Source organism: Apteryx rowi, unplaced genomic scaffold, assembly GCF_003343035.1.
Source record: "Apteryx rowi isolate R43461 unplaced genomic scaffold, aptRow1 scaffold_1130, whole genome shotgun sequence".
In the NCBI taxonomy this organism is placed as follows: Eukaryota; Metazoa; Chordata; class Aves; order Apterygiformes; family Apterygidae; genus Apteryx; species Apteryx rowi.
This window is the reverse complement of record NW_020447343.1, coordinates 102,872-128,950: the sequence shown is the minus strand read 5'-3', so window position 1 is coordinate 128,950 and position 26,079 is coordinate 102,872. Positions and strand designations below refer to the sequence as shown.

The 26,079-nt window shown below is 35.1% G+C and overlaps 1 protein-coding gene across 5 annotated transcripts; it reads right to left on the bottom strand.

Moving 5' to 3' along the window:
- Positions 1–457: 457 nt before the first annotated feature.
- Positions 458–26,065, bottom strand: BRD9 (bromodomain containing 9). Of its 5 annotated transcripts, none has more exons than XM_026078758.1 (17): positions 25,902–26,065; positions 24,650–24,870; positions 22,829–22,961; positions 20,871–20,931; positions 19,803–19,947; positions 17,086–17,196; positions 16,137–16,312; positions 13,590–13,722; positions 11,187–11,262; positions 9,294–9,389; positions 8,270–8,402; positions 7,790–7,901; positions 6,041–6,079; positions 5,521–5,592; positions 4,058–4,160; positions 2,219–2,386; positions 458–1,428 (listed from the first exon to the last, which is right to left on the bottom strand). In XM_026078758.1, exons 1-17 carry the CDS (start codon positions 25,972–25,974, stop codon positions 1,328–1,330), a joined length of 1,953 nt encoding a protein of 650 aa, XP_025934543.1. In that variant the 5' UTR covers positions 25,975–26,065; the 3' UTR covers positions 458–1,327. The 5 variants fall into 5 exon arrangements, with proteins under 5 accessions (XP_025934543.1, XP_025934563.1, XP_025934573.1 ...); XM_026078778.1 differs by having other exon boundaries at positions 16,137–16,252; XM_026078788.1 differs by having other exon boundaries at positions 16,137–16,249.
- Positions 26,066–26,079: the final 14 nt, after the last annotated feature.

Genomic DNA, 26,079 nt, shown 5'->3' with positions numbered 1-26,079 from the left:
CACAAATGACTTGTGGCAACAGAAAGGGCATCCTGCAAGTGTAGAGAAGGGAAAGGGCAGTCATTCCATATGCCAGTATGGTAGCTGAAGTTCTTTAATAATCTACATAAAATTACATTTAATACATTTAACAGCCAAGAGAAACACATCCTTAAAGAGCAGGGAGGAGGCATCACCACATAGAAAAACAGTCCAAACCACAAATATCTAGCTTGGGTGAACAGATCTTCCTAATTGGACTTTATCAAGACTTTGATCTCAGTTATCTGACAAGCTTCCTTAGTGGTTCTGGGAAATTCAGAGTTAATTTTGTTTACAGCTACATTTGGCACGATGAAATATACAGCACGGAACAGCACAGAAATTCCGATCAAAAGCTCCTAGTATTTCAGGCTTTGCAAAGATGAAGAACCAAATTTTCTCCTGATAAGAACAAGATAATTTCAAACATCAAAAGTGGTTTTGTATGATTTTTATTAAGGTAGTATTTACAAAATGTTGTAAATTCATAACATTTGTTCAGCTTGCACATATTAATGGTACAAAAAACCCCAGGTACGTCAGTACTGAATTATAAAATTTTCATTTTAAAATTACTGAAAAGCACACCTTATCCAGTATTTTCTTATCCAAGTAAACATAAATATGAAATTAAAAATGAGTATATTTTCTTTGTGTTTCAATAAAGAAAAGGGATCATAAAACATTCATCTTTTTTTGATGCAGGGTAAAATTCTCATAGTGAGCATTTTAATGCAACTACAAAGTATTGTTATTCTGAAATTAAGGGGCTCTACAATGATTAAAAAAAAGAAAATTTTAAAGTATGGGGAAACCTAAGACACTTCTACAGATTATTAGGGTTGAGATGGGAAACATAACCACCACGGTTCATGAAGTTCTGTCACCACTGAAATAAAATATTCCTCCTTGAGAATGTTGAAGTTAACACAGAAACAGAATCGGTACATATTCTACTAGTCATGAAATGTTTCATGACTGCTGCTGTGATACTGGAAAAATGATCACTTTTTATTTATTATTATTATTATTATTWTTTTTTTTTTTTACAAAACAAGTTTTCTATCACATAATCTGTTGTTTTTCAGTCAAAATTCACACACAACTAGGAAAAAAAAAGTTTTTGGTACATTGCTAACAACATGATATATTAGGCCGGCCTTTTTTGTTTTTTTAATCCAATGTGTATGATATTAAACAGCAATCCTCATACAAAAGAGGACAAAATTGAGGTTTTTGCCATGGACAAAAACTTTATAAAAATGTTATACAGTTAAAATACAAAATATCTATAGTACATGTCAGATTAGTTAGTAGTAGTATTTGAGGTTTCTGGAGACTGAAGAAATTCATAGGGATCATGAACCATGTCTTGTTGCTCTCCAACACTCAGATGAGGGGGGCTTCCTGTAGAAAACGAAAGAAAAAAAAAAAAAGCCCTTTAAAAGTATAGAAAAATACTGGCAAGAGAATATGTATACACACACACACATATTATATATATATATAAATATATATATAAAAACAGCATGATTATTTAGTATGTTCTTTCCAGTCTTTTTGAGCAACACAGACATTTAAACAATACTTAAACAGTTAGGAGATTCGTGAAAAAGAAGCCACAAGATTCCTTAGTAATTTAGATCCTTTTTCAAAAGTAGTCAGTATTTTACTCTGAATTGAAAAAATGATAAAAAAAAATCTAACTGAATATTATCCAAACATTATCTCCTACCTTCTCAGAAATGGTACCAAATTATGAAGTGGTGTGTTACCCTATCATCCTGTCTTATGACTGAATCTCTGTTTTACAGTCGACAAATGGAAGGCTATTGCAGAATCCCATCTGTTACTTGGTGCATATAACTATGCTGAAGTAAAATAAACATGATCTCCTCCTTAGCAGCATAAAATACAAAGGCATATTGTAGTTTGCCAAATATCAATTTACTTCACAATTACATCAATCACACTTAATCTGAAGTAACTAGAATTAGTGTTTTTATTTCCACAGATGAAAAGTAAGTCTTCTTAGTTGCCTTTATCAGTCATATTTAAAAATTAAAAAGAGAGCCTGCAGTCTGCACACTGTTTAATCAGAGTAGTTTCATGTAAAAATTTATATAAGTTAAAAGGTAAGTTTCCAGGTAATTTCAGTTACAGCAGAAATATTGCAATTTCTGTGACACAACTCTACCAAGATGATGCTGGTCTCTTTCAGAGGTATTGGAGAGGGAACTCAGATTGGATGATGGCCGGGATCCCACTCTCTCAGCTTGAGCCTCATGGAGGTCTTGCAGCAGCTTAGTTGTTTCATCCAAATGTAAATGGTTATCTTCATGATCAAGCTCCTTCTTCACCTTTCCTAAGGGCCATGAGTTATCAACCAAAAACAGTAATTAGCACATGTGAATTGAGTCATGAATTACCAAGTCACAATAAATAAATTCTAGAATAAACTATCACAAGTGTTGCCTATTACACAAAAGAGCTGAATCTTGTACTTTCCTTTTGCATTTCTAAAAGGCATCAGCTTCAGATCTGTTTTCAGTTTCAGGAAATGCAAGTTGAAATGCATTTGGAGAAACAGAGATGCAGGAGAGAGCCATGGGAAAGGTTGAAACTGAATTGATTTTCTTTAAGTTTCCCAGTATTTAAAAACTACATGAGCTTAATTTGTCTTGCTGATCTGTCAAGCTGCAGACAAGAAATAAGTTTAGCTTGCAGTAAGAGAGAGGAAGTTAGTAGAACAGTTATCTAACCTAAAATATAGTTAAAATAGAACACATCATCTAGGGAGGCTGAGACATCCCCATCACAGAAGGTTTTAAGAACAGCATCTTTTCCAACTGTACTCAATTTACAGTAAGCCAAAGAAAGTTGAGAACTTTAAATCAACTGGAAGTATGTGTCATATGTTGTTCTTTCATCTGAAGAGTTAAAAAAATAGGAAAATAGGGGAAAAAATAAACTCTTTCACTTCTTTTTGGATTGTCTTCAGTACAGAGCTTGCCAACTTTGTAAGAATTATGATGAGAAATAGGATATGTCATAATCTCTCTCCAGAACCCAAGTATTCTGAAAATACAATTATTTCTAGAAAGACCACTCACAGGTCTTAAAGGAAAAATATGAGTAGCTTTCAGTGGAGCAAAAAAATTCATAGCAAGAATGATAATTCCTAACATTATCTATGAAACAAATGTATATTCATTATTAATACAGATATATATTCATTTAAGTATTTATTGAACTGCAATAAAATTAGTGTGTGACGGCATAATCACAGTTTACAGTTGCTTTTTGAAGACTACTACATCCATAGGAAAAATCTGTACAAATATTTAAGCTTTCTGTCACCTTGCTTATGTTTTTCAATAGATGGTTTGGCATTTTTCAGATACTGAATTAAAGGCATCTTTAACCATGATCAAAAGTTAATTTTGTGATGACATTTTTGAAGACATTTGATCAGTTCAGCAGCCTGCAAAAATGGGAACATTATTATTTTTATTTATTTAAAGAAGAATGCCTATAAACAATGTATATTTGAAACAACCCAAAACTGCCTCCTTTTCTGAAGATAGTCTTTCCAGTACCTGAAAAAAAAAATTTTTTTTTTGATTGTTGTTTTGGGACATTTGAAGTGGTGCTATAATTGAGCTTGATATACTTACTACTTACTTCCCAATAGTTATTTCAAAAGACAGTATATAAAGCAATAAGAGTTCTGAGCCACAGCTCCACATTGATTCCTAAACTTACTATGAATACATAAAAAAAAAAAAGTTTCAAATTCATGATGTGTAAATACTTTGTTTTCTCAAGTAAGACAGAAGAAGTTAGCTTGGCTAGCACAGGGGTGTTTCAAAGGAAAAATGGACCAAGGTTCCATTTCCCTTGTACCAGCCACAGACTTTTATTTACATTGACTTTAGAATTATTACCACTGAGTACTCGTTCTTAGCAAGTCCAGCTGTTACTCTAAGTGTTACAACTAAACCGTAATTGATGGCTTGAATATTTAATTACTTACCTAATGAACTTAACATGGATATATCAAGAGATACATCTGAATATGGTTTCATAGAGAGAAAGTCCAAGTCAGAAGCATTATTGTCTCCAGCAGATTCGCCAACCTAATTAAAATACAAGAAATAGGAAGACTTAAGACCAACAATAGTGACAAGTTATCACAGTAACTAACAGTTCAAGGTAAATGCATGGATCCACACTCTCAAAAGTGTGCAGCACCAACACTTGAGACTGGAACTTCCCAAGCCAAGCTTGGCCAACCTGCAGCTCACAGGCAGTTCAAACATGGTTCCAGGACATACTGTACCATTAGAATGACAAAAGGTCCAGGAAGGGATCTGCAGGGTAGTCTGCAACTTTCACCTAGATCATCCAGGACTGCTGAAACCAACATTATCAAATCCTCTGGAACTCAGTTACATGCCCAGTTCATCCCTGTCCCACCACAGAAGGCCAGGGGAAGAATTATCAGTGTCCCTCCCATGAACCACTCCCAGAACTCCTTTTCCCTCACCTTCCCAATGTTAACAGTGGATGTATTGAAAGTTTCAGCATATAATTCATAAAGCCAGTAAGACAGATCTCCCTATTCTAGACAGCATCACCTGGAGATGGACTCTAGAAAGTATATCTCTACCCTTTTAGATAATGAAATGCAGGCTGCACTTACAACCACCTCATTCTTCCAAATTCACTGCAATACTTCTATGCAATGGCAAAAAAGTAGGAAATCAAACTACAAGCTATTAACTTTCAAAACACATTCTATCAGAATTCCAGCAGCAGAAATAGGACAACCAGGTATTTTTATTTTATATTTCAAAAAAATAACTTAGTACTTGCATGAATTACCTTGACTGGTCACCTTCTAAAGAAATACAAACCTTCTCACAAAACATGTATGAAATATTTATAAAAGTGTAATTTTACTGGCATCTACAATGTAGTAGTCAGAATTTTTATGTGAATTACCATGGAATCCTGACATGCATATCCTCTGCTATCACAAACAATTTGCGAGATAACACTTGTACACTTAAAGGAAGATTTGCTGATTAGTAGCTGTAGAAGGGAAGAATGTGTATTTCATTTACCCCTATTTTCTAAGACATTTTCTAGACATGTGGAAAAATTGGTAGATACCTTTTTTTTCTTCACTTTTACAGCAGGATAGACCTCAAATATTTATCACCAGCAGATCAACAATCTTTCAGATTCCTAACTGTTCTTTCCACCTCTGAGATTTAGCTTATGCATGCTGAATTAAACCAGAGAATACAGAACAACAGGACAAACAAAACCACTAACTAAAACAGAATTAACGTTAGAGAATACATTTTAAATACTGAAAACTTATTCTAGACACTGAAATTTTAATCTTCTACCTCAGAACATGCATATCCATGCACTGAAACAAAATGAATGTATGCAACACTCCTATTTTCTACACACAAACCATTTTACCATTATCTGTTTGGAAGAATCCGGACAGGTATTCCGCAACTTGTGTTCTTCCTTTATGAGAACTGGCAGAACCTAAGGTACCAAATCATACGTTAGTTATTGGCACTTTACAGCTTGGACTAACATTTATTAAGAATACTCTTAATTTGTGTAATTGACTACTTCACAGTGATCAGATTTTAGGCCACCATGGAACGCTAGTCTGTTTGAAGTTAGCATAGGTCTTTTAAAATAAATAAATAGAAAAAAAAATTAAGACTAGCTCTTCTGTAACGGATCACCATATATGTTCACATAAACAATTAATTTAGAACTAGCCAGGCTAGCAGCTTTTTTAAAAACAACAACAAAAAAAACCTATATAAACTCTATCAATCTTTTCCTGTAAACAACAGGAATTAAATAAATTCCACATTAAATAAAATTGGGAATTTGAATGTTGGAAGCCCAGAGAACATCATGTTCTCTAAAATAAGACACTTTTTCCAGTAATAAAAGACTGAATATCAGCATAACTTACTTTAACTTCATCCAGTGGTTTTACTGGAATGTTTCGCCTCTGGGAAGAAATAATACTACCAATTACTTTTTTCAACTTAAGCAAAAGGTCTCTTTTGTACAGTATCAACTATATTCAAGCTTCTCACATAAACTGAAGCTAAAGACATCTAATGTTTTTCACATATCTGTAATGCAATTACAATGTAAAGCGTACTGTTTTGAAGTATTTTACTATTATCCATTTTAACTAATGTTTGAATTCCCTTACACTATTTCTTCTGCCCATGAACTTTATGTTCAAGTGCAATATCTTAGTCATTAATACAGCAACTTCTGATATCCATTTAAAGTTGCACTTGCAGAGACATTCTTTCTTGTTCAAACGTAACAGCATAAAACACCCGAGCATAAAACACCATGGCACATCACTAGTGAAACACATTCAGCTGCATAAGATCTGTACACATTCACATACGCCACAACTGAACAGTCTAAGTGTAAATAGCCATTGACCATTTGAAAGATGTTCTTATTTGAAACAAGATTCATACAACAAGGCAGCAAAAGTGTTAAGGCGTGTGTTTTATTTTTAAGCTAAGTTATGTATATTGCATACACGTTTTTACATATAGAAGAGTATTTAAAAATATTATTTTAGACTTTTTAAACTAACCCTTTACATTTTTCTTCCTTCTAAGGATCATGTTTCATATACAAATTGTTTCCAGTAGAGACAATGCAAAAATACCCAGAAAAGTCTTGAGGGTCTTCAATATTTTTCATTCTGTTGTCTCCTTTCCCCCATACACTGCCCACTCTGATTTCTAAGACTGCAGAGGTTAGCATAATCTCATTCCCACCACATCAGGAAGTCGGAGCACTTTTCCCTCTCCTCTATTCCCACCTTTTTTTCTTTCTTCTAGAATCACTCATAACATCACCAGTTTAAACAACAGGCAATTATGTGAAACTAACAGTGGTTTTCAGAGCGCAGATAACATGAAACAAGGTTTTGCAATTTTTAATAGTCTATTTTGTCCTGGGAATGTGAACACTGTTACCCGCTAGTATTTTATACATTTCTGGGGAAAACTCTTCTCCAGTCTTAATATGAATCTCTCAGAAAAATTGTTTTTGGAAATGAGTTAAACTTTTTCCTTTAAACACATCACATGAATTTAAGAGCTAGCATCATTGGGTATAGGTACCAATAAAGTGATATTATTCTATTCTCTAATACTATTTCAATGCCCCAAATAATAAATCCTTCCACAAAGAACGTATTTTACATTTTAACAAAGAAAAATCTAACATAAGCATTGCAATCTAACTCAGAAGCAGATACTTAGGTCATTGCTTGATACTGAGTGACAGAGCTGCTCATGCAGCCCTCAATTGGTTGGTCCCACCCCTATGTTGCACCCCCCTGCCTCTTCCTTTCTGCAGTCACATGGTGAACCAGATTGGAGAGTTGATCCAGCTGGGGAAAAAACAAAACATTAAAGAAAAAAAAAAGAAAAGAAAAAAACGAAAAAAATAGAAAGGTTACTTCTCAGTTGATTAATTCCGTTTCTAATTTGGTTCACCACATGGCTGCACGAACAGCTAAGCCTACACAACAGATGAAGGCAAGAAGGGGGAGGGCTGGGGGTAGGGATGACTTAAACTGACACTGGAAAACAAAGCATCTCAAACTATTTTAAAAAACAGAGCAAGGTCCATCCTTGTTTTGATGAACTTGTGACATTTCAGTGCATCAGGGACCCACCTGCTTTAGCTGATAAATAGTTTTGGAATGATCTCCACTAGTGATCTGGTCCAGAAGATCATCTACTATTTTCTTGCTGTAATTTCCAGCATCCTTCACAAATTCTTGTAAGCTAGTAGGAATAAAGATATTAGCAATACAAGAAAAGAAAAGAGCTACTTTCATTTAAAAAAAAAAGAAAAAGAAAAAGAAGAAAAACACACCTTATATTATGGTTTTCTCCTTGTTCTAATTCTAATTCATCTTTAGAAAAAAGAATTAAGACCTTCAAGATTTTTTTCATTTATTTATTTTTATTAAACAAAAAAAATTAAGCTTCATAGTAAGTTATTTTTAAAGTAAATTTTAGAAAAATCAGGATTGGGGGCTCTTAGTTCTAAGTTTATTCCAAATTGCTTTTCATAAGATTGCTCTGAGAGGTTAGTGCTAAAGGAGTAAATCTTTCTTCAATAAAAGCCCTCCCAATAAGGAAGCACTTACCTTAAGGCACATTGTATCCCAGTTTCATCGCCATACGCTGAGTATAGCAGTTCCATTTCATCTGATTTCAGGTCGTGAAATATAGAGTTGTTTTGCATGGAAAGTGCTGTGCTTGCACTTGTAAGAAAGGTTACTAGACAGAATAAAGAGATGACAAATGATTAGCACAAGTGTAAAATCACTGGAAAAGGAAATATTTTTGGAAGCAGGTATGTAAAGTTTCACTGGTCTGTTATTTTATTCTGGTCCCTTCCCACCCTGCCTCCCCCCCCCCCCCAAATTGAATTCAAGAGCAATACTTCAAAGACACTTCCAAAATCCAGAACTGCGTAATTATTTCAAGTGTATAAACAAATGTACTTATGCTGTCAGCAAATAAAGAACTAAGCTAACCAACAGATTTCTGCTTTTTGTGTGTGGCTAATTCACTGTTTGCCATTCAGTTCCCGGAGAGCAGACAGAGACTGAAATCAAAGCTTATTCAGCAACTGAAACACAGAATCCATATTTAGCCAGGAAATTTAAAAACAACACTTCAGCAGGTTAAGGCATTAAGTCCTAAATAACAGTAGGTTAGAAACTACTAAGCAGTTCAAAACTATTAAAACTACAGTAGCAACAAAAAAAAGGCAAGTTTAAATAAAATGGCACTACAGCTTGTGAAAACAATGTCATCTGATACAAGAATCCAAATGACCAAGAGGTTTGTTCTCCACCCTGAAGAAGGTAGTTGCTCTGCAAAACTTATTTTCTGCCACAGCAAATAAGGGCGATTCATTAAAAAGCTTCTACTGAGGATATAACATTACAGCAAAACATTAATCAATGAACTCCTAATCTTGTTACATTTAATAACCCAAACAAGTCAATTTAATTAAAACCACATTCTGCTGTGAATTGAAATAATTAAATATTTTCAAACAACATTGGGATACAGGTATAATCTGAATTTGTTTTATGTATGGAATTTACTCAAGCACTTAATTAATGCATAAGTTAAAACACATTCTTCTCTGGCATTTACCTTTGTTTCTTCGTTCATCTTTAAAGCCCAATGTAGTGAAGCCAGGTAATAATTTGCTTGACAGTGAACTGAGATCCACTGGGTGAGTCTCTTCCTCTGTGATAATTTGAATTAAAATATAATAGTCATTTAAAAAAAATGTATTTCATGTTTAAGATTTATTCATGGTGACTATTGGATGTTGCTCCTTTTACAAAGTCCTAGTTACCATAAAAGCTAAATGTCTTTTAAGCTGTATAGCTGTATAAAGTACAGGTAGAGTAATTCACATTCTCCACTTAAATTTCAAGTACATGTTATAACTAACTTTCCATATCTTAACTACAAAATCTATGGCTTATTTATTTCCTTTCTAACAAATATAGCATCATCTGAATTTTTTCCACTAGCTAATTCAAAAATATTTAACATCTAAGTATTATGAAAGCAATAAAAGCAGTTTCTTATGCCGACTACTGAGCAGTTTGGCTATAGAAACACAACCACAACAAAAAGAAATTTGTTAAGGTAAGTAAATTACCATTATGGCTGCAGCAATATTTCTTTTTTCTAAAGTACTGAAGAACTGCTTAATTAAAATGTCTCATAACATTTGGAATATGCTTTTATATGGAAAAAAATATAATTCTGTACTTAGGACACTTCCCGTGGATCTGTTACAGAATCTAATGGTAATTATACTCAGTTACTAAACTATAGAAAGCAAATACATAACTAGAATCTTACTAGGATAGGAAAAAAGTCTACAACAAAAATTCTAATTATAGTGTTAGCTGCAAATCCAGTATAACTAGTATTAACTAAAGACAAACAAAGCAAAAAGATTCTGGAGCACAGAAACATCAAGAACCAGTATAGTACTTTACTGAACACAGCAAAAGCTTGTTCTGCTCTCGTTACCATCACTGTCTAAATTTTCATAGTGGCACGATTTCAGAATTTTTAAATCACATTCATTTCATTTGTTCAGAAATAGGTAATTGTATGAAGGCATCCAAAATGCTCAATTTCATTGTCAAAACTATTGACTACAAACTTAGATAATAAATGAAAAAGAATTTAGACAACAGCTGAGATACAGGTTTCTATCTCCGAAATGAAATCAACAGAAGTTTGACTAGTCAAAAGGGTCCATGCCTTCATCAATCCCAGTAACAGATAACCTGTGAATGAATTCCAATCTCAAAAGCTGTAGAGGAGGAAGTGCAAAATCAACATGTCATACAGCAGCATAAACACTATGTAATTTCATTTATTGCAAACTTTCCAGGACTTCTGCATTTTGAGCTCAAGATTAAAAAGAGTAGAAAGGATAAGGTAAATAACATGTAGTAGTAAAACAAGCAAAACCGCACAGAATAGATTAAGGAACCACAGGAAAACAATTAAGCAAAACTTGTAAACCAGAAAATTAGCTGATAATTTAAATTAGGAAATGCATATACAAAGTTACCTTTCCCCTTTCTTTTTATAATTGTATATTGCACATTTAGCAAGACAACAGCACTTTCATTCACTTTTTGTCTATCAGATTTTAAGATTCTAGGTAACTTGAAGTAAAAGCTGTCTTCCAACTTCTCTGTAAAGTTGTAGCAAAATATAAGTGCTTATAAATAGATATCATTTTACCTTCATATTGTTAGTTTCAGTAAAACAAAGCATCTGCAGAAGAGAGTGAAAACTTGAAAGGTCAAGAGAAACATTCTGGAGCTACTAAATCTATCTGTCACTACAAACTGTTGGGGAATACAAACTTTTTTTTTCTTCTTAAAAACAAAACAAAACAACCCCACTCATCTATACTACACAGGATCTGTATATACATTTAAGCCTTCAAAATCTGCTAGACCACACACCATTTGAAATGTTTCTTTAAAAGACTGAGACATTTACCTTCTGCTTCTGGATCAGATGGGTTGACTACACTGAATAATAGAGTTCCATCTCCATTCTTTTTCAGATAACCAATCTGTAAACAGAAACAGAAAGATAGAGAAGCACTTTCATAATTCACAACAGTCCAAACTCAAAAGAAAGAGATGCTTGCTTACACAGACAACTTTAAAAAGTATTTTTAGATAAATTCAGGTCCTGCATTCCTATATTCATTTTTTAAACACAGAGAATCTAGGATCTCAAGTATTTAGCATCTCCCAGCAAATGCTTAAAACCAGAAGACTTTTTGAGCAACAGCTTCTCTGTCATATGTACGACTCCACCTCCATCCTCCTAAGTCAGATCTAAAATTTGCACCCAAGATAAAAACAATTCCAATGAACTCCTATGGTGTTCTAGACTTATGCACTTCCTTTAGAAGCAGAACCATAACTCCCATCTGCAATCTATCTCACTGCTTACTTTCAAGTCTAGACTGAACTCCTTGTTTTCAAATCTCACCCACGACTTTCTCTAATTAGAAGTATTTTTGTGAACATACTATCAGATTCTTAAAGAGGAAGAAGTGCTGTGACAGAGTGATCAGACCACATGTATGTACTGGTAAAAAGACAACCGAAGATCTGGAAGACAACAGAACACAAGAGTCTCTAAGGACAGAGCCACAAACTGTTGCCACAAAAAAGCTGATATTAGAAACTGACTACATATGAAGCATGCAAAACATTCTCTCTTCTCAGTACAGATGAGAGGTACACTCTCCCTAAAGAAAGATAAATAAATACAGTCAAATGAATTGACCAGTAAATCTCTCCCCCATTTTTTCTTCCTCTTGAGAGTTTAACACCGTCTCCATATATAAGGCCAAAGTTAATGGTAGCATATAATTAGAATAAAGAGGTGACAAACATTTGAAAGAGGGATAAACAGGAATGATACCTTCAGGGGACACAAAAGTTAACAATAGGTGAACTTTTAAGAATGCACCAGTGTCACCAAGATCCAGCGGGTTCTGTAGGTCTAGGTGTTTAACATATTACACATTAATGTATTAACATGTAGAACATTCTGCTGCTTTCTCACACACTGATGACTTACTCTCCTCAAAACACCAGTATTTGAAAGTACACAGCTGTATATAGGCATCAGTAAAGCTGGCAAGTAGCAGAAGACTGCTGTTCCTGCAAAAGGTTTTTAAAAAGCCACTCTTGCTCTGGAGTTTTCCAAAGAGCCTTGGTTCCTAGCAAGTCTTCTACTTACCCAGGAAGCAGAAATATCTTGAAAGAGCTAAGCCTTCTTCTATCATTCTTTGAGGCTTTATTTTCTAATCCAGCTGAACCCAAGACACTTGGATTTGAAGACACAGCTGCTACCACTAATGTTTCAAGGCAAATGTTTCTTCTGCAACAGCAGTTAAAAACTAGGTGGAAAATTGAGAATGCAGCAACATCCTGAACCTTTTTTGACTGAGGTGGTCACTAGACTGTGACAGAATAGAAATGAAACCAATGTTTAATGGTGGTGATAAGCTTCCACATGATGCAAAGGAAATAGAGTAACATGCATCTCAGCATATGCCTGCTGCAGCATTCATTCCAACCCTAGCATTAACTAACATAGGAAACCATAATCATTACATAGCTAAGAAAAATCCAGCCCATAAACAGGGCATGCTGAGGAAACTGTATCAACAGTATTGCTGAGCTTTTCCTCCTCACTCCTGCAATACCACAAAATCAAAGGTATGGAATGTATGCACCAGAATCACGTTCAAGATCATCTAACCTGTGGTTAGTGCCCTCCAAAACTCTTAATACAGAGTGCTATCTGCTCCTACTTACTGAAGAATCTTTGTATTTTGTACTCACACAAGAATGTGTTATATCTGACACCTACTGCTGGCTGGTACAAAACTAAAAGGGGTTCAGAATGAGGAGGATATGAACTTTTCACTGAAAACAGTAAGTTAAGGAACTCTAAGTGCTGACTTCTTTGGGGGAGGGGGGAGGAATCATAATAACCCTTCAACCTATGCTGAAGTTTGCTTTCCTTCTGAAGTTGCAACAATAAGAGAGTGTGATGCTATTTTAATCACTTTTAATCCTAAAGGTTGCAATTAAGGAAGCCAGAGCAAAGCCTGAGCAACATTTCACTAGTTTTCTGCAGGTGAATTTCTAAATATGTTTAATATAACATTTGTATACCACCCTAAAATGGGCTTCAATGGGAACTAAACGATAGACAGTAGTCACCTTCATATTCCATGCGGAGCACAAATTACCCTTCCTAGATGCAACATTTCTCAGATAATGAACACTTAAGCCTGTTTCATATGATGAAACAAACAGTATTCAATAGTCAGACACAACACAGAATTGTGAACTTGATCAGGCAGTGGACCTTGCTGTTGGGTAGATATCGATTGATCCTATCCCGAACTTCATCTGCCGCATGTTCCACTAGTGCCAGGACATGTTCTTCAGCAGTGCTATCTGTCAGGCTGCATGCATTTCCCTCAGGTTCAAATATGCAGCTAAAGAAAGAAAAGAGTAGTAGTTTTAGAAATCAAAAGACAAAACAAAACAAAGCACTGAATTCTCAGGTTTCTAACTAAATAAAACAATCAGTCCTCTCATTCCTCTCTCAGGAGGACACCTCAGGCACTGGCTATTTTCTTCCATTTGCTTAGCTAAGAATTTCTCTCCGTATAGAGATTCAGATCTGATGCACAAGAAATTTTGCTATTAAAGACAATAAAAAAAATCACAGGGTCATGCTATTATGAGAAAAGTGTCTTAAAAGATTTTTGTTCCATTTAAGAAAATATGCACGCAACTGAAAACTCTGGAACAACTGGCTCTATCACATTCTACACCACACAATGAGCAAGAATTGAGTGAATGTTCAGAAGGGTGCAGCATCCTGCATGAAATTTTCAAAAATGGCTTAGATAAAGGTGTCTATGTGATCAAGTCACTTCTTAAAGCATAACAGAGGTCCACACTGCTTTAATACTTCTTGAAAATGTCAACTGCAGCTCTTCCTCAGTTTTGAAATGTGAATTATGGAGGCAAAAATATCTGCCATTAGGACCAATTGTCCCCTCCAAATTCTTATTGTACATCAAAAAGAATAATAACTCTCCTACTGAAGCCAAAATTCGTGTTTTTAAAACGTCAAGTTAATTAGAAAGACAAAATAATTAAAAGTACTAAAATTACATAAACAGTGAAGAGAACAGGAAAGTAAAAGCTGTTTCAAAATTGATCCCCAAACAACTGGGTATCAGGATAGAATTAAAGGTCAGTAATTCTTTGCTGTCTGATTGTACAGTAAGTTAGATCTTAAAGACAGGAGCAGTAATACATTGCTTGCAGCCTCAATTCTTTGCTCTGTTAACTACCTGTATTTGAAGATGAGTACATAAAAGGTGGCAAAGTACCAAGTTACTTCTGTAAAGGAGATTACTTAAGAATTAATCATAAAGGAAAACCTACTGTTCTGGGCACCATATAAACCACATTAAAGTATCTTTTCAAAAAGAATCTGTATCAAGTCTGAAGTCCCATTAACAAAAAGGTACTTTCAACTAATTCTATATACAATCCATTAAACAAAGAACAAATTACACTTTGATAATTGCCAGTAAAACAGTGGCAGCTATGTTTCTGAATGCTGACATCAGAGTAGATCCAGTCAAAAAAAATTACTCAAAGTTTGAAATTTTTTTTAAAAAAATACATGTTAGCATCTCTTACTTCCACAAAACAACTCCTTCAAAATATTACTTATTCCATCAGCCACAGGATTATCAGAATCCTTGACATGTAAAAAACACATCATGTTCTAATCAGCCACATGATGTGGCTGATTAGAACTCTAAAGTTTATTTATTTTTAAACACAAATGAAGGAGTATAAATTTGAAACAAGAAATCAGGTTTTACTCTGCTTACTGTGGATTTTTAAAGACAGAAGCTTGCAGGATATATTTACATGGCCAAATTATTTAAAACATGACCGGTGATGCCCTGTTGCAGTTTGAATTTTTATAAAGTGTGTCTATTAAAATCCAGTTGATATAATGCTCTACAATTTAAATTCAACATTTAGGATATCTATGTAAAGACAACATTCACTGAATAGGATAGTTTCCTTGTAAATCATAGTTTCTGCTACTATTTTCTTCTATTGCTGCTGTAAAAAAAAAGCAAAAAACAAAAAAACCCCACTCTATAAAATAAATTAAAAAAGGAATCATTTTCACTTTCCAAAATTAAGTTTTAGCTATCACAACATGATTTTGTGACAAGAGGGTGCATATTGCTAGAAGACAGCCATTAAACTAACAATCCGTTACAAAGAAATTTAGTAAGATTTCACTGGGAAGGTATCATCTGCTCTAAAAAGAAACTCCCTTATCTCTGTATCCTGCCAGATAAGACTTCAGTTAGAGAAAAATCATTTACTAATTTGGGCTACTTTCCCTCCAGCAAAGGTCCTGTTCAGATTTTGATACAGCCAAGCAATTCATTAAAAAAATGGAATACACAATGATTTTCCATTAAGTCTGACATTAACCACAACTTCAAAATCAAAAATATGATAATTATGATAAAACATATTTGTGGTTATGTTAAAAATGAAAGAATATTTAAAATCAAAGTAACTACTTATTATTTTATACAGGTATAGAGAAGAAAAAAAAAGTATGTATATGTCAACAGTAAGTTTAAAAGAACATGCAGTCATTCCTTGAATCATTTGTTTCAAGTTGGGAATCACTAGATTGTTAAATTCCTAAAAAAGTCACATCGCCATTTATTCTGTGGTAAGAAAAAAGGCCACAAGGAGGTTGAGTTTTTTTTTCTTCCCTTCAGTTCTTTGCTGCTGTCTGATAATGGAAAAGGTGCAACAAACCAGCAAGCATGTCCATTAAAACCTTTACCTAATAACTTCTTTATTTTGCTTTTTGGATTTCTTGGTAGTCTCTGCTTGTACAGGAACAACTTCAGGGACAGGTTCCTCAACTGCTGTGTCTTCATCACCCAAAAGAGCTGCCTGCTGAGAAAAATCCATGTCCTGCATAAACGACATGCTGCGCTTCAAAGCTAACAGCCGTTCCTAGAATCAGAAAGGACAGAGCGGCAGGGACTTAACCTTTCCCTCATAGCCAAGATGCTATGATAATGGGATGGGATGGGAATGGCCATGGCCTTATTTTGTTCCTAATGCCTCATTTCCAATGGCGATGCAACATGATTTGGTCATGGTAGCACAGCATCAGAATTTCTGCAGCCCGACTATCAAGAGAGAAACAAACAAAAAAACCTGCATACGCAAAGACAGCCGCCTATTTTAGACAAGACTTACCACAATAGAACTGCAATACAAACACACACACACACACATGCATGCAGTAGCTCACAAAAATAACTGTTTCACAGAGTAACAACTTTACATGAGTAAGAAGTGTATATTTGCGTAACCCCTGAAACCTATTATCTTCTCTCCCCCATCCCCTTTAAAAAAAAGACCAGCTCTTTTATTAATGTAATAAATAAAACTTGGTTCTGAAGTGAGATCTTGTTTTCAAAGTTTCAGCCAGAAGCAGTGTTTTACAGTTGGGTTTTATGTATCTGGACCTTAATTGCTTCCACTGAAGCCAGTGGAAGAAGCTCACGAAGACTTCAGTGGTGCAGATCAGTTTGAGAAATAAAGGGGCAGTTATAATGACAAATGCTATCAAGCCCTTAAATATAGCAGCACTAAAGGGCACTGCCATAGTTAATGACTGATGAAACAACGTTTATCGTTGTTATTAATTACATTTCTTTTAAATCTGACCCCCCAAAACCCCCTACTTTTCTGATTTTTGTTTTTAATAGGTCTCTTACTTTGCTCATCATCTTAAAGCCTGTGTGCAGTATCTTCTTGGCTAGCTTGTAGTAAACAGTATCTGGTCTGTTGTACGTCATTGCATTATCACACATCAGTTTAAAATCTGCCTGTAAAATACAAAACAAAAGAACTGGTAAAATTTCAAACTCCTTTGTTAAGTGACTAGTAGATACCATTCCATCAACACAGCTCTGAAAAACATTAACGACAATATTTTAACAGCACTAATAAAGGGTCACAGAGCAAATGCAAGCCAAAAAGTAAAACTGACTTGTAAAGGTTTGAGCCCTTTTTGCTTCTTCATAATGCTCAGTTTTGCTTTGAATTTTTTTCTTTGTATATAAATTGAATTTTTTTTCTTTGTATATAAACATTTTCCTGAATACCAAATGTAATATTTCCTCCTTCTGCAAAAGGACCGAATGGAAGAAGTGGAGAAATCAACTGAAGGTTTTTTTCCCATCTTTTAAATTGAAAGACATTGAAGGAATGCAAAAGACATTAAAAAGATACAAAGCCTCCTACATATAATTTTAGTTGTAGCAATTTGATCACTTCTTCAATCACTTGCACTCAAAAAAGGAAGGAAAAAAGGTAGAAAACATCAAAAAGTAAGAAACAGCCTTCCAAACCTTCCTTGCATGCAACAAAGAGCAAAAAAGCCATGCCTGATTTTGTCCTTTCCTTTAAATGGTCTCCTTTCATATCTACTAATTTCAAATAATTTTTATTGATGCAAGTTGCCAAAATAAAGCTACAAGACACTGCACTGTACACTGAACCAAAAATTTTGTTGCAGATTGCGAAAGTATTTTTTAGAATGCCTTTATTCTAGTCAGTGTAAATGTGTTTGGTTTTTAATTTCCTGTTTTCATACAGGAATGTCAGAGCAGTGCTCTCCTAGTCATCTAGCAGTTTAGCAGTTGCCATCAGGCCCATAATAAGCAAACAGATGGACAGAGTTAACATTTGCTAGGATGTGACTTCCTATGGCATTTAAGTCATCTGCTTTCACTTAAGGAGAACACAACAAAAACTGGGAAAGTGGTGTTGAGAAGCACCAAACTATGAGCAAAGAAGCCCAGGGAAGCTACATATCTACTGATGGCCTTTGAGGCGCTGCAGAGAAGGATAGAGAAATCTCCTACTTGCTCAACTTTGAAGTAGTCCCTTTTTGTTGGCAGCAAAACTGATAGGTTTTTTTGCAGTGATTTCCCCCTTCTGAACACAGCACAAGGTTCTTACGGGATTCACCTTAAAATTACCAGGTCGTGACTAGCCTCAGCTAATTTTAATAGGTATATCAGATGAAAAGATCAACCCTCTGAGCTGGACTTGTTTTAGGGGTCAAACACTTGTAAGTTTCATTTCCATATTACAAGATTACAAAGGCATGAGCACAGTGAGGGACATTTATACCCCTAGAAGAAAGTCCAGCCTCTTTGTCAGTATAAGATGGTCAGACTTTTAGCAACTACTTATTGCTCCTTGAAGTATCAGAAGAAACCAAGTCCTTTGGACAAACACAGTCTGTTAATCTTAAAATACTGCGATTTTCATTTTTCTGGGTTGCTCCCCCCAACTTCTAATCATTATCTCAACCTTGCCTGTGTCTACATATAGCCACTGACCTGACATTTAAGCTTGCTTTTGAAGTTGCCTAATAAGACAATCCAAAAGCCAACAGAATTTAAATAAACCAAAGTTTCTGACAGTAATGCTATGTGAATGCTACATTTACTATTTCCTGTAAAATTTCATACCTTTTTTGAAAAATAAAAGAGATTTAACAAAAGAGACTAATCCTTGTCAAAGCACCTATAGTAAATATAAGCCATTCCTTGCTCACCTTGCTGGACCTTTCAAAGGAAGAAATAAACCACTGAGGAGCAAGCCAACACTCTCTGCCAAGTCTATTGTTACATCAACAAAACCCTAGAAAACAATAATACTGAAGGCAGCTATCAGAACTACATGAATCTCTTTAAAAAAAAAAAAAAAAAAAAAAAAAAAAAAAAAAAAAGCACACACACACACACAAAAATCCCTTCCTTACAGGATCGGGCAATACCAGATTTCTTACTGCACTGTCTGTAAAACCACAAAACACTCAATACAGTATTAAAGCAGGGCCAAGACCCAAAATAGCTAAGGCCAATTGCCAAGTAACGTTTTGCCAAAAGACCATTCCAAACAAAGTTACATGGAAAACAGGATAATCTAAGAAACAGTAACTACACTGTAAAACACAACTAATTTTTTTACTCATACAAAAGTGCTTGAATATTTCCACAGTTTTCTTGCAGATGTGCCAAAATTGCCTTTTAATCAACCTAATCAAGCTTAGATTAAAAAAAAAAAAAAAAAAACTTATGGAGATCCAGGTCCCTTAAAAAAGCTTAAGTGCCTGTGATATTCTCACTCATGTGTTTTATGTCTAGCAGCATGAATTTCATAGTAGAACTTTAGAGCAGATTCTTATTTTCCACAATAATTTGGGTAATTCTACTAGAATAAGAGATTGACAAATATAAAGCTTCTAGAGTGAAAAATAAAGCAAGAAACCCATCCTAACAGGCAAAATGCACAGTGGTGTTGAGTTCTCAACAAATGCACATTAGAAGCCTTTCTTACATGAATTATTTTAAAGTTAAAATTAATCTTAGGTTTACTACAAAAGCGTTCCGAAGTAACAAAATCTCTATCAATTCACCTTGAATTCAGTGACTGATTTGTATTCATTTGCTGTAATTTTTTCCTTCATAGTACCAAAATCCATGGGGTGCTTTATGATCATGGAATATCCAGGAGCAATGGCATCCGTGACTGGAAAAGCAAAAAATCCATGAGGATCTTTCCTAAAAATAAATTAAAAAAATACATTTAGATTTATGTTCAGAACTAAAATCTTCACTGTTTTATAGTATATTAATAGCATAAAATGTATAGTCCTAGTTGGAAAAAAAAACAACCACAAAAAACATTTTCACAAAACAGAAAAATATTTGAAAAATTTCCTAAAACAAGAGAGAATTTTGATTAAGAATATGCAGACTTTTTGAAGACAGATTCAACAAGGTCTTGAAATTATTGTCTTGTATGCCTTCTGTAACTCTATTTACACTCCAAAGGGGTCTTTCAGCTTCTCTGAGTAATAACCTCTTCCAATCTTCTGGTTCATTAGGGTTTTGTCCTCTTGCAAGTTTATTTATTAATATTTATTAATATTATTATTTAAACTATGCAAGTTTAAGATTTTAGAATTAGTTCCAAATTCAGCTTATTGCTACAGAATAAGGAAAATGAAATGTTTCAGTAATTTTTCAAAAAAATAAGCTACAGGGTTAATGTCTTATGGAAGACAATAAAATAAAAATCCAGATTAGTGGATTAGCATGTGAGCAGGTATAAACTTGACTTGGCATCTGACATAGGATACATAAGACAAAAATTCACGAGAACTGTTTCACCTTTTAAGCCAATAAAATTCATAGGTTTTTTTTTTAAGTTCCTAAAGTCATTAATATTTAATAAATATGTAACAGCAAACCTCTTTCCCCCTCCAACCCTCCACAAAAAAAGTTAGAATTGCAAAGCTGGTAATAATTTTCCTCAACTAGTCTTTAAAAACTACAAGATCTGATGTGGTTGCAAAGGTTACCATCCGTATTATAATTAGTCTTTATGTATTATTTTCAAACATAAAAGCAGATTAAGAAGTTCTAAACACATATACACTAGACACTGTCCATACAGCTGTCGATCCAACATGTTCAAATACCTTTGAAGCTGGCGAAGGAAGTGTTCTAGTAATTGTTGGATGGGTGTGCTCTCATTTTCAGCTGTAATTTGAGATGGAAAAAATAGGTAAAGTGCAATGATATAGAAATATCTATCTATAATATCAATACCAAAGGGAAAATTATAACTTGTACTGATCTGAAGGTCAATGAGATATGGATTTTAATGACAACAGAAGCACATCAGGTAAATCTCTTTTGAAACATACAGTAACTACTTCTTCCCCCTTATTACTTACCTAGTTTTAATCACATTAAATTAAAAATTGGTATACATTAAATCAGATGTAATACTAAGCCTATAATTTGTTGTAATCTATTCTAACAGGAAAAGTGAGACTTGGCTGCTCAAATACTGCAGCTGGGAGATCCTCATTCGTGCAATCAGTGCAATTATAATAATTCATTTACCCTAACAATCCAGGCCATTAGTTTCCCTGAGATTCAGATTAATCTTTTCAATCAAAAATAAGAATAACGTATAGATGCAGATTTGCTAGAGAAACAAGTGCAGATTAAGATTTTACTTACTGTACAGATTAATGTATGTAGTGTTTATTGTTTAATTACCTGTTTCACGCATACAGGTACTTCAGAAAGACTGCCTTTGATGTGAAGGTTGAAAAAATGAACAAGAAATAACCTAAAATCTAGAATTAAAACTCAAACTCCTCATCATGACAATGAGGAGATATTCCCTTCTCAGCTAAAACAGGCAAGATAAATACTTTCAAACCTGTTGTTTTTATAAGCAGATGGAAAATAGAAATCTTGTCAATTTGGATATCATTTTTAGTTTAACAAGTTTTCAGTGGTCCGTTATATCCAGAGACATAAAATCTGCAACCAGAACATTTCAGTTACCTCTATTAGGCCACCTTGACGGACACAGTCCTCAATTTAGTATATAGTCATAATTAGAAAATTCCTCAACAAATGACTTGCCCGGTCAATGAACAGAGTTTTGAAGACAATACAGGTAATCTTCCTAAAGACCCAACTTTTTGCTATTAAGTTACATTTCAAGCACAAAGTATTTGAAAATTTTTCTAAGTAAAAGTTTCCATTGAAAAATTTTAAGAGTTAGCTATCAACAACGGTTGCATGTAGCAAAAGCATGGCAAAATCCAAAGGGATAAGTATGCAGAACTTACTATACACAATTGATAGGTATGTTGGCTGATGATGATAGTTAAAGATTTGTAAAACAAAACTGTGCGGACTACAGTCTTTAGAGACACCCTATCACAATTTACTGCCACTTTGTGATGAAAATAGAGATACTCAAATTAAAACTCCATATAGGTTATAAAAATAGACCATGCCAACAGTTGAGCACTCTCCACAGATTTTTTCCCTTGAGCTGAAAAAAACTCTTTGTTTCAGACATTCTGACCATGGTTTTGTACAAGACAGAGGAAATGTTAAGGATGAGGAATTAGGGAACACCACGCACAACGATACTTTTACATTAGTTTTATTCTGACAAGTAACTGGGGCCAGAGACAGACGTCCTTGGTATGTTCAATCAATCTCGTCAGTATTAATTACGATCTAATGCACATGTAAAAAGCAGCCATATAGGCCTGATGAAAATAAAAACAGATTTTAAAAATGCATTTTAAAAACGCATTTTAACTTTTATAATTGGCATAGCTGTTCTAGATTTAAACAAGCAACCATAAGCAAGCATAACATCTAAAGAAGTAATATTTCAAAGCAGCACATGAAAACGTGCACTAAAACCCACAAGCACCAAGAGGAATACCGATTTTCAGACAGAGGTTCCAATATTCAGAACTTTCTCCTTAAATCTCTTAATATCAGAAAATTCTCATAAAAGTCTTGCACTCTAGTACCTTAACAAGAAGATTACTAAGTTTGTTGTAGGTGCTTTTAAGAATATCCAAGACAATTTTAATTTTTCCACATTCCTCACCTGGCTGAGTTCTGCATGCTCGGACAGGACGGTCTGGAGGAGGCTCAACCTCCACTTTTTTTCCAGGATCAAAGTCATCAGTCTCTCCTTCAGTGTCACACTGCTCTTTTTCCCTTTTCCTCTTTTTCTCTTCCTAGCACAACAGGAAGAGGACAAATTTTTAAAAAAATGTGCTTGGAATGTACAATTCTACATACAAAAAAATAAGCGATTATCTGTTTGGAATACTCAAGCTATATCCAAGCCACAATATATAACAACATGGTTTAAACAATAGCGCATGCATTTTCACTGTCTCTATTTTTTTTCCCCATCTTATTACAACTAATTCCATTCATTTTTGGCCTTTTTGTCTTTCATGTGCTACTGTTCTGTGATTAGATGCTCTACCTCTACTGAAAAGAATGTTTTACTGTGTAGACATTTATATGAAACACTGCATAATTATAAGCTATAATGGTGAGCAAACAAAGAATTTACTACCCAGTAAAGAACAATCTGCTGCTCTCATTTGATCAACAGGCTTCTGTTGTCTGGTGCATTAAACAGGAATGAATAAAGTATGTGATGATTCAGGAAGCCCACACAAGAGCCATGAAGAACACTCTGTAACAGCGATGACAATTAATGATATCTTCCTGATATCTTCCTGAACTTCAAACCTAAGACAGCCTTGAGTCATTCCTATAATCTTACAGTAATTATTCATGTTTGTACAGCATAGCACACTTTCATTAACCGTGTTTAGATCATAGTTTTGCTACTAATCTACCCATTAGGTTCTTTTGTGTACACTAATAACGAAGTTCTGAAAAAAGCCACCAATTTAGCATAAAAAAAAAAAATCGCCAGTCTTTGCTAAAAGGCACTTCTTTTGTCTTAACAGCAATTACTTTGCCACATTTCAACACTCAGCTATACTCTAACTGAAACATTTGAAAACGTTTGTGCAAAGAACATTTTCCACTCTCTGTCCTGTTTTCCAAGAGCTTCTAAATGATCCTACAAAATGTATCACTTTCAAGCAAACCAAGCCTGAAAAAGAAATCAATGTGAAATGATAGCCACACACACATACAAAGCAGTGCTGGAAAGCTGTCAGATATTATACTGATGCAAGTAACAAAACTACATAGCAGAAGAGAATTAAAAAGGTAAAGTCAAAGAAACATTAACAAACAAAAGAAGTATTATTAAAATGAAACTTTATAGGCAACCATATTGTCAGAGCCTTCTCTCAGATTTCATTCTAACTTCTAAACTTTCAACACAGATGGCTAAAGTGACCTCATCATTTGCTATTAAAAAAGCCACAAAGCCCAACATCTGACTTATTCTAAACATCAGCCAAYAAAACTACTGTATCACAGTACTTAACAGATTAGACTTCAGAAAACTGTTTTGAGTAAAAATACCAGTTTCAATATCATATAACTTGGCACACTTCAGGAACAGAAATGCATTGGAAATACCCACCTCAAAGGGTGGCAAAACATGTTCCTAATCTGGCTGAAACATAAAATATCATATTTAAGAAACCAGAAGTATTCATAACTACAGACAAGACAAACTGACAGGAGAAACAGCTCTTACAAGAAATAAGCATTATTCAACAAATCATATGAAGCTCACTTTTACATGGGAGAAATACACCAACACACACACGGTTTTCTACATTTTTGAAGTGCTGTCTCCAAACAATGAGTTTCCTGCAATACTTTAATTTAAAAAATGGTTTCTTGTTCTCTGCACCAGAATTTAGATCTGATAAGCAAGCATGAAAATGACTAGTACCTCTGAATTCTAAAAATCACAGCTTACCTTTCTCTTTCTTCTCTCCTCATCATCAAGATGCTTTTCTTTTTCCTTCTCTGATTTTTTTTTCTTTTTTTTTTTCTTTTCTTTATGCCGTTCTCGCTCATGATCTGATCTATCATCATAGTAACTAGAATCATGCCCCGATCCAGAAAGTTCAGTTACTTCACTTCCTCCAACTTTAAGCACCAGCTTTAAAGGTTTTTCCAAGGGTTTGTCTACATAACCTGAATTAAGACAAGGTGAATTATTTCATAAATACACACAGAAGTGACAGAGCACAGTATTTAAACCATTGTTAGTGATGCTTCTTCTAGAAATGCTATTAAAAAGAATCTGCTGCACTTGTAAAATGTATGCAATGTTTTGGGAAAGAAAAATAATAGCAAAGGCTAATACATCCAAAATAAGAAACAGCTGGTCGCACCTTTACAATCATGATTTTCAGAAACCTATAATACATAAGGAACTAACTCCTCAGCATTCCATAAAAAAATCATAGATGCTGCTGCTAGACTAGCATCCTACTATAACACACAAATAGGAGGGTTTGTAAAACTTAAAGTAGCCAAAGCTGACCCCGTAGGAAAAAAAAAAAAAAAAAATCAAGCAAACGTAATTCTTATGCTGAAAACCAATGCTACAGCAACTATTCACTAGAGCTTTTTTCCCTTATCAATGTTTGGAATCAATGCTCAAAGCATTTATTCTTTCACTGCTAAATGGTCAACCTTTATTTTTTTTCCAGGTAAACAAGCCTTTCCACGGTTTACAACCCTCTAACAAACTACATTACTTTACTGCCATGCGAATCCTAAGTATCTCTAAAAAACGTTCCTCACGGTCACGCAGCAAGTCAGAGCTCTGTCAGAATGAGCTAAAAACAATAGTCTCTCCATCCGCGCAGCAGGAATTCTTCAGTTTAACAACCGCTGCGCGAACCGTTAAGACTCCCGCTTTCAAAACCACACCACGCAGCAATACCTCAACCGCCCCCGAGCTTTCTCTCTGCTCAAAGACCCTCCCCCGAGCCGCGTCTGCACGGAGACAGCAACCCTGCCTGTCACACCGCGATCGCCACCTGTCGCGCCGCGTCTGCGGCCCCATCGCCGAGGGGGCGCTGCTCCTCCCCAGCCTTTAACACCACAACCCCCGCCCAGCCCCGCCGGGCGCCGGCCGCTCCCGGGGCGCCCCGCGGCCACAGCCCACAGAGGGACCCCGGGCGCCGCGCCGCCCTGTGTCAGCCCCGGGCTCTTACCGCCGTAGGTGGAGGCGGAGGCCGAGCGCCATTCCGCCTTCTCCGCCTTGTGCTTCTTGTGCTTCTTCCCCATGACGGGGCTCACCCGCAGCCTCCACCGCCTCCCGGCGGCCCCACCCGGAAGCGCTCGGAGCGGAAGGCACCTCCCCCGCTCACGGCGGAAGATCCGGGTCGCAGA

Coding starts and splice junctions, on each gene's coding strand:
- BRD9 (XM_026078758.1), bottom strand. CDS start 25,974: ATGGGGAAGAAGCACAAGAAGCACAAGGCGGAGAAGGCGGAATGGCGC. Junction 9,390..11,186: donor ATCTGATCCAGAAGCAGAAG/GTAAATGTCTCA, acceptor AAATTATCACAG/AGGAAGAGACTCACCCAGTG. Junction 8,403..9,293: donor AGATGAACGAAGAAACAAAG/GTAAATGCCAGA, acceptor TATTCTGTCTAG/TAACCTTTCTTACAAGTGCA.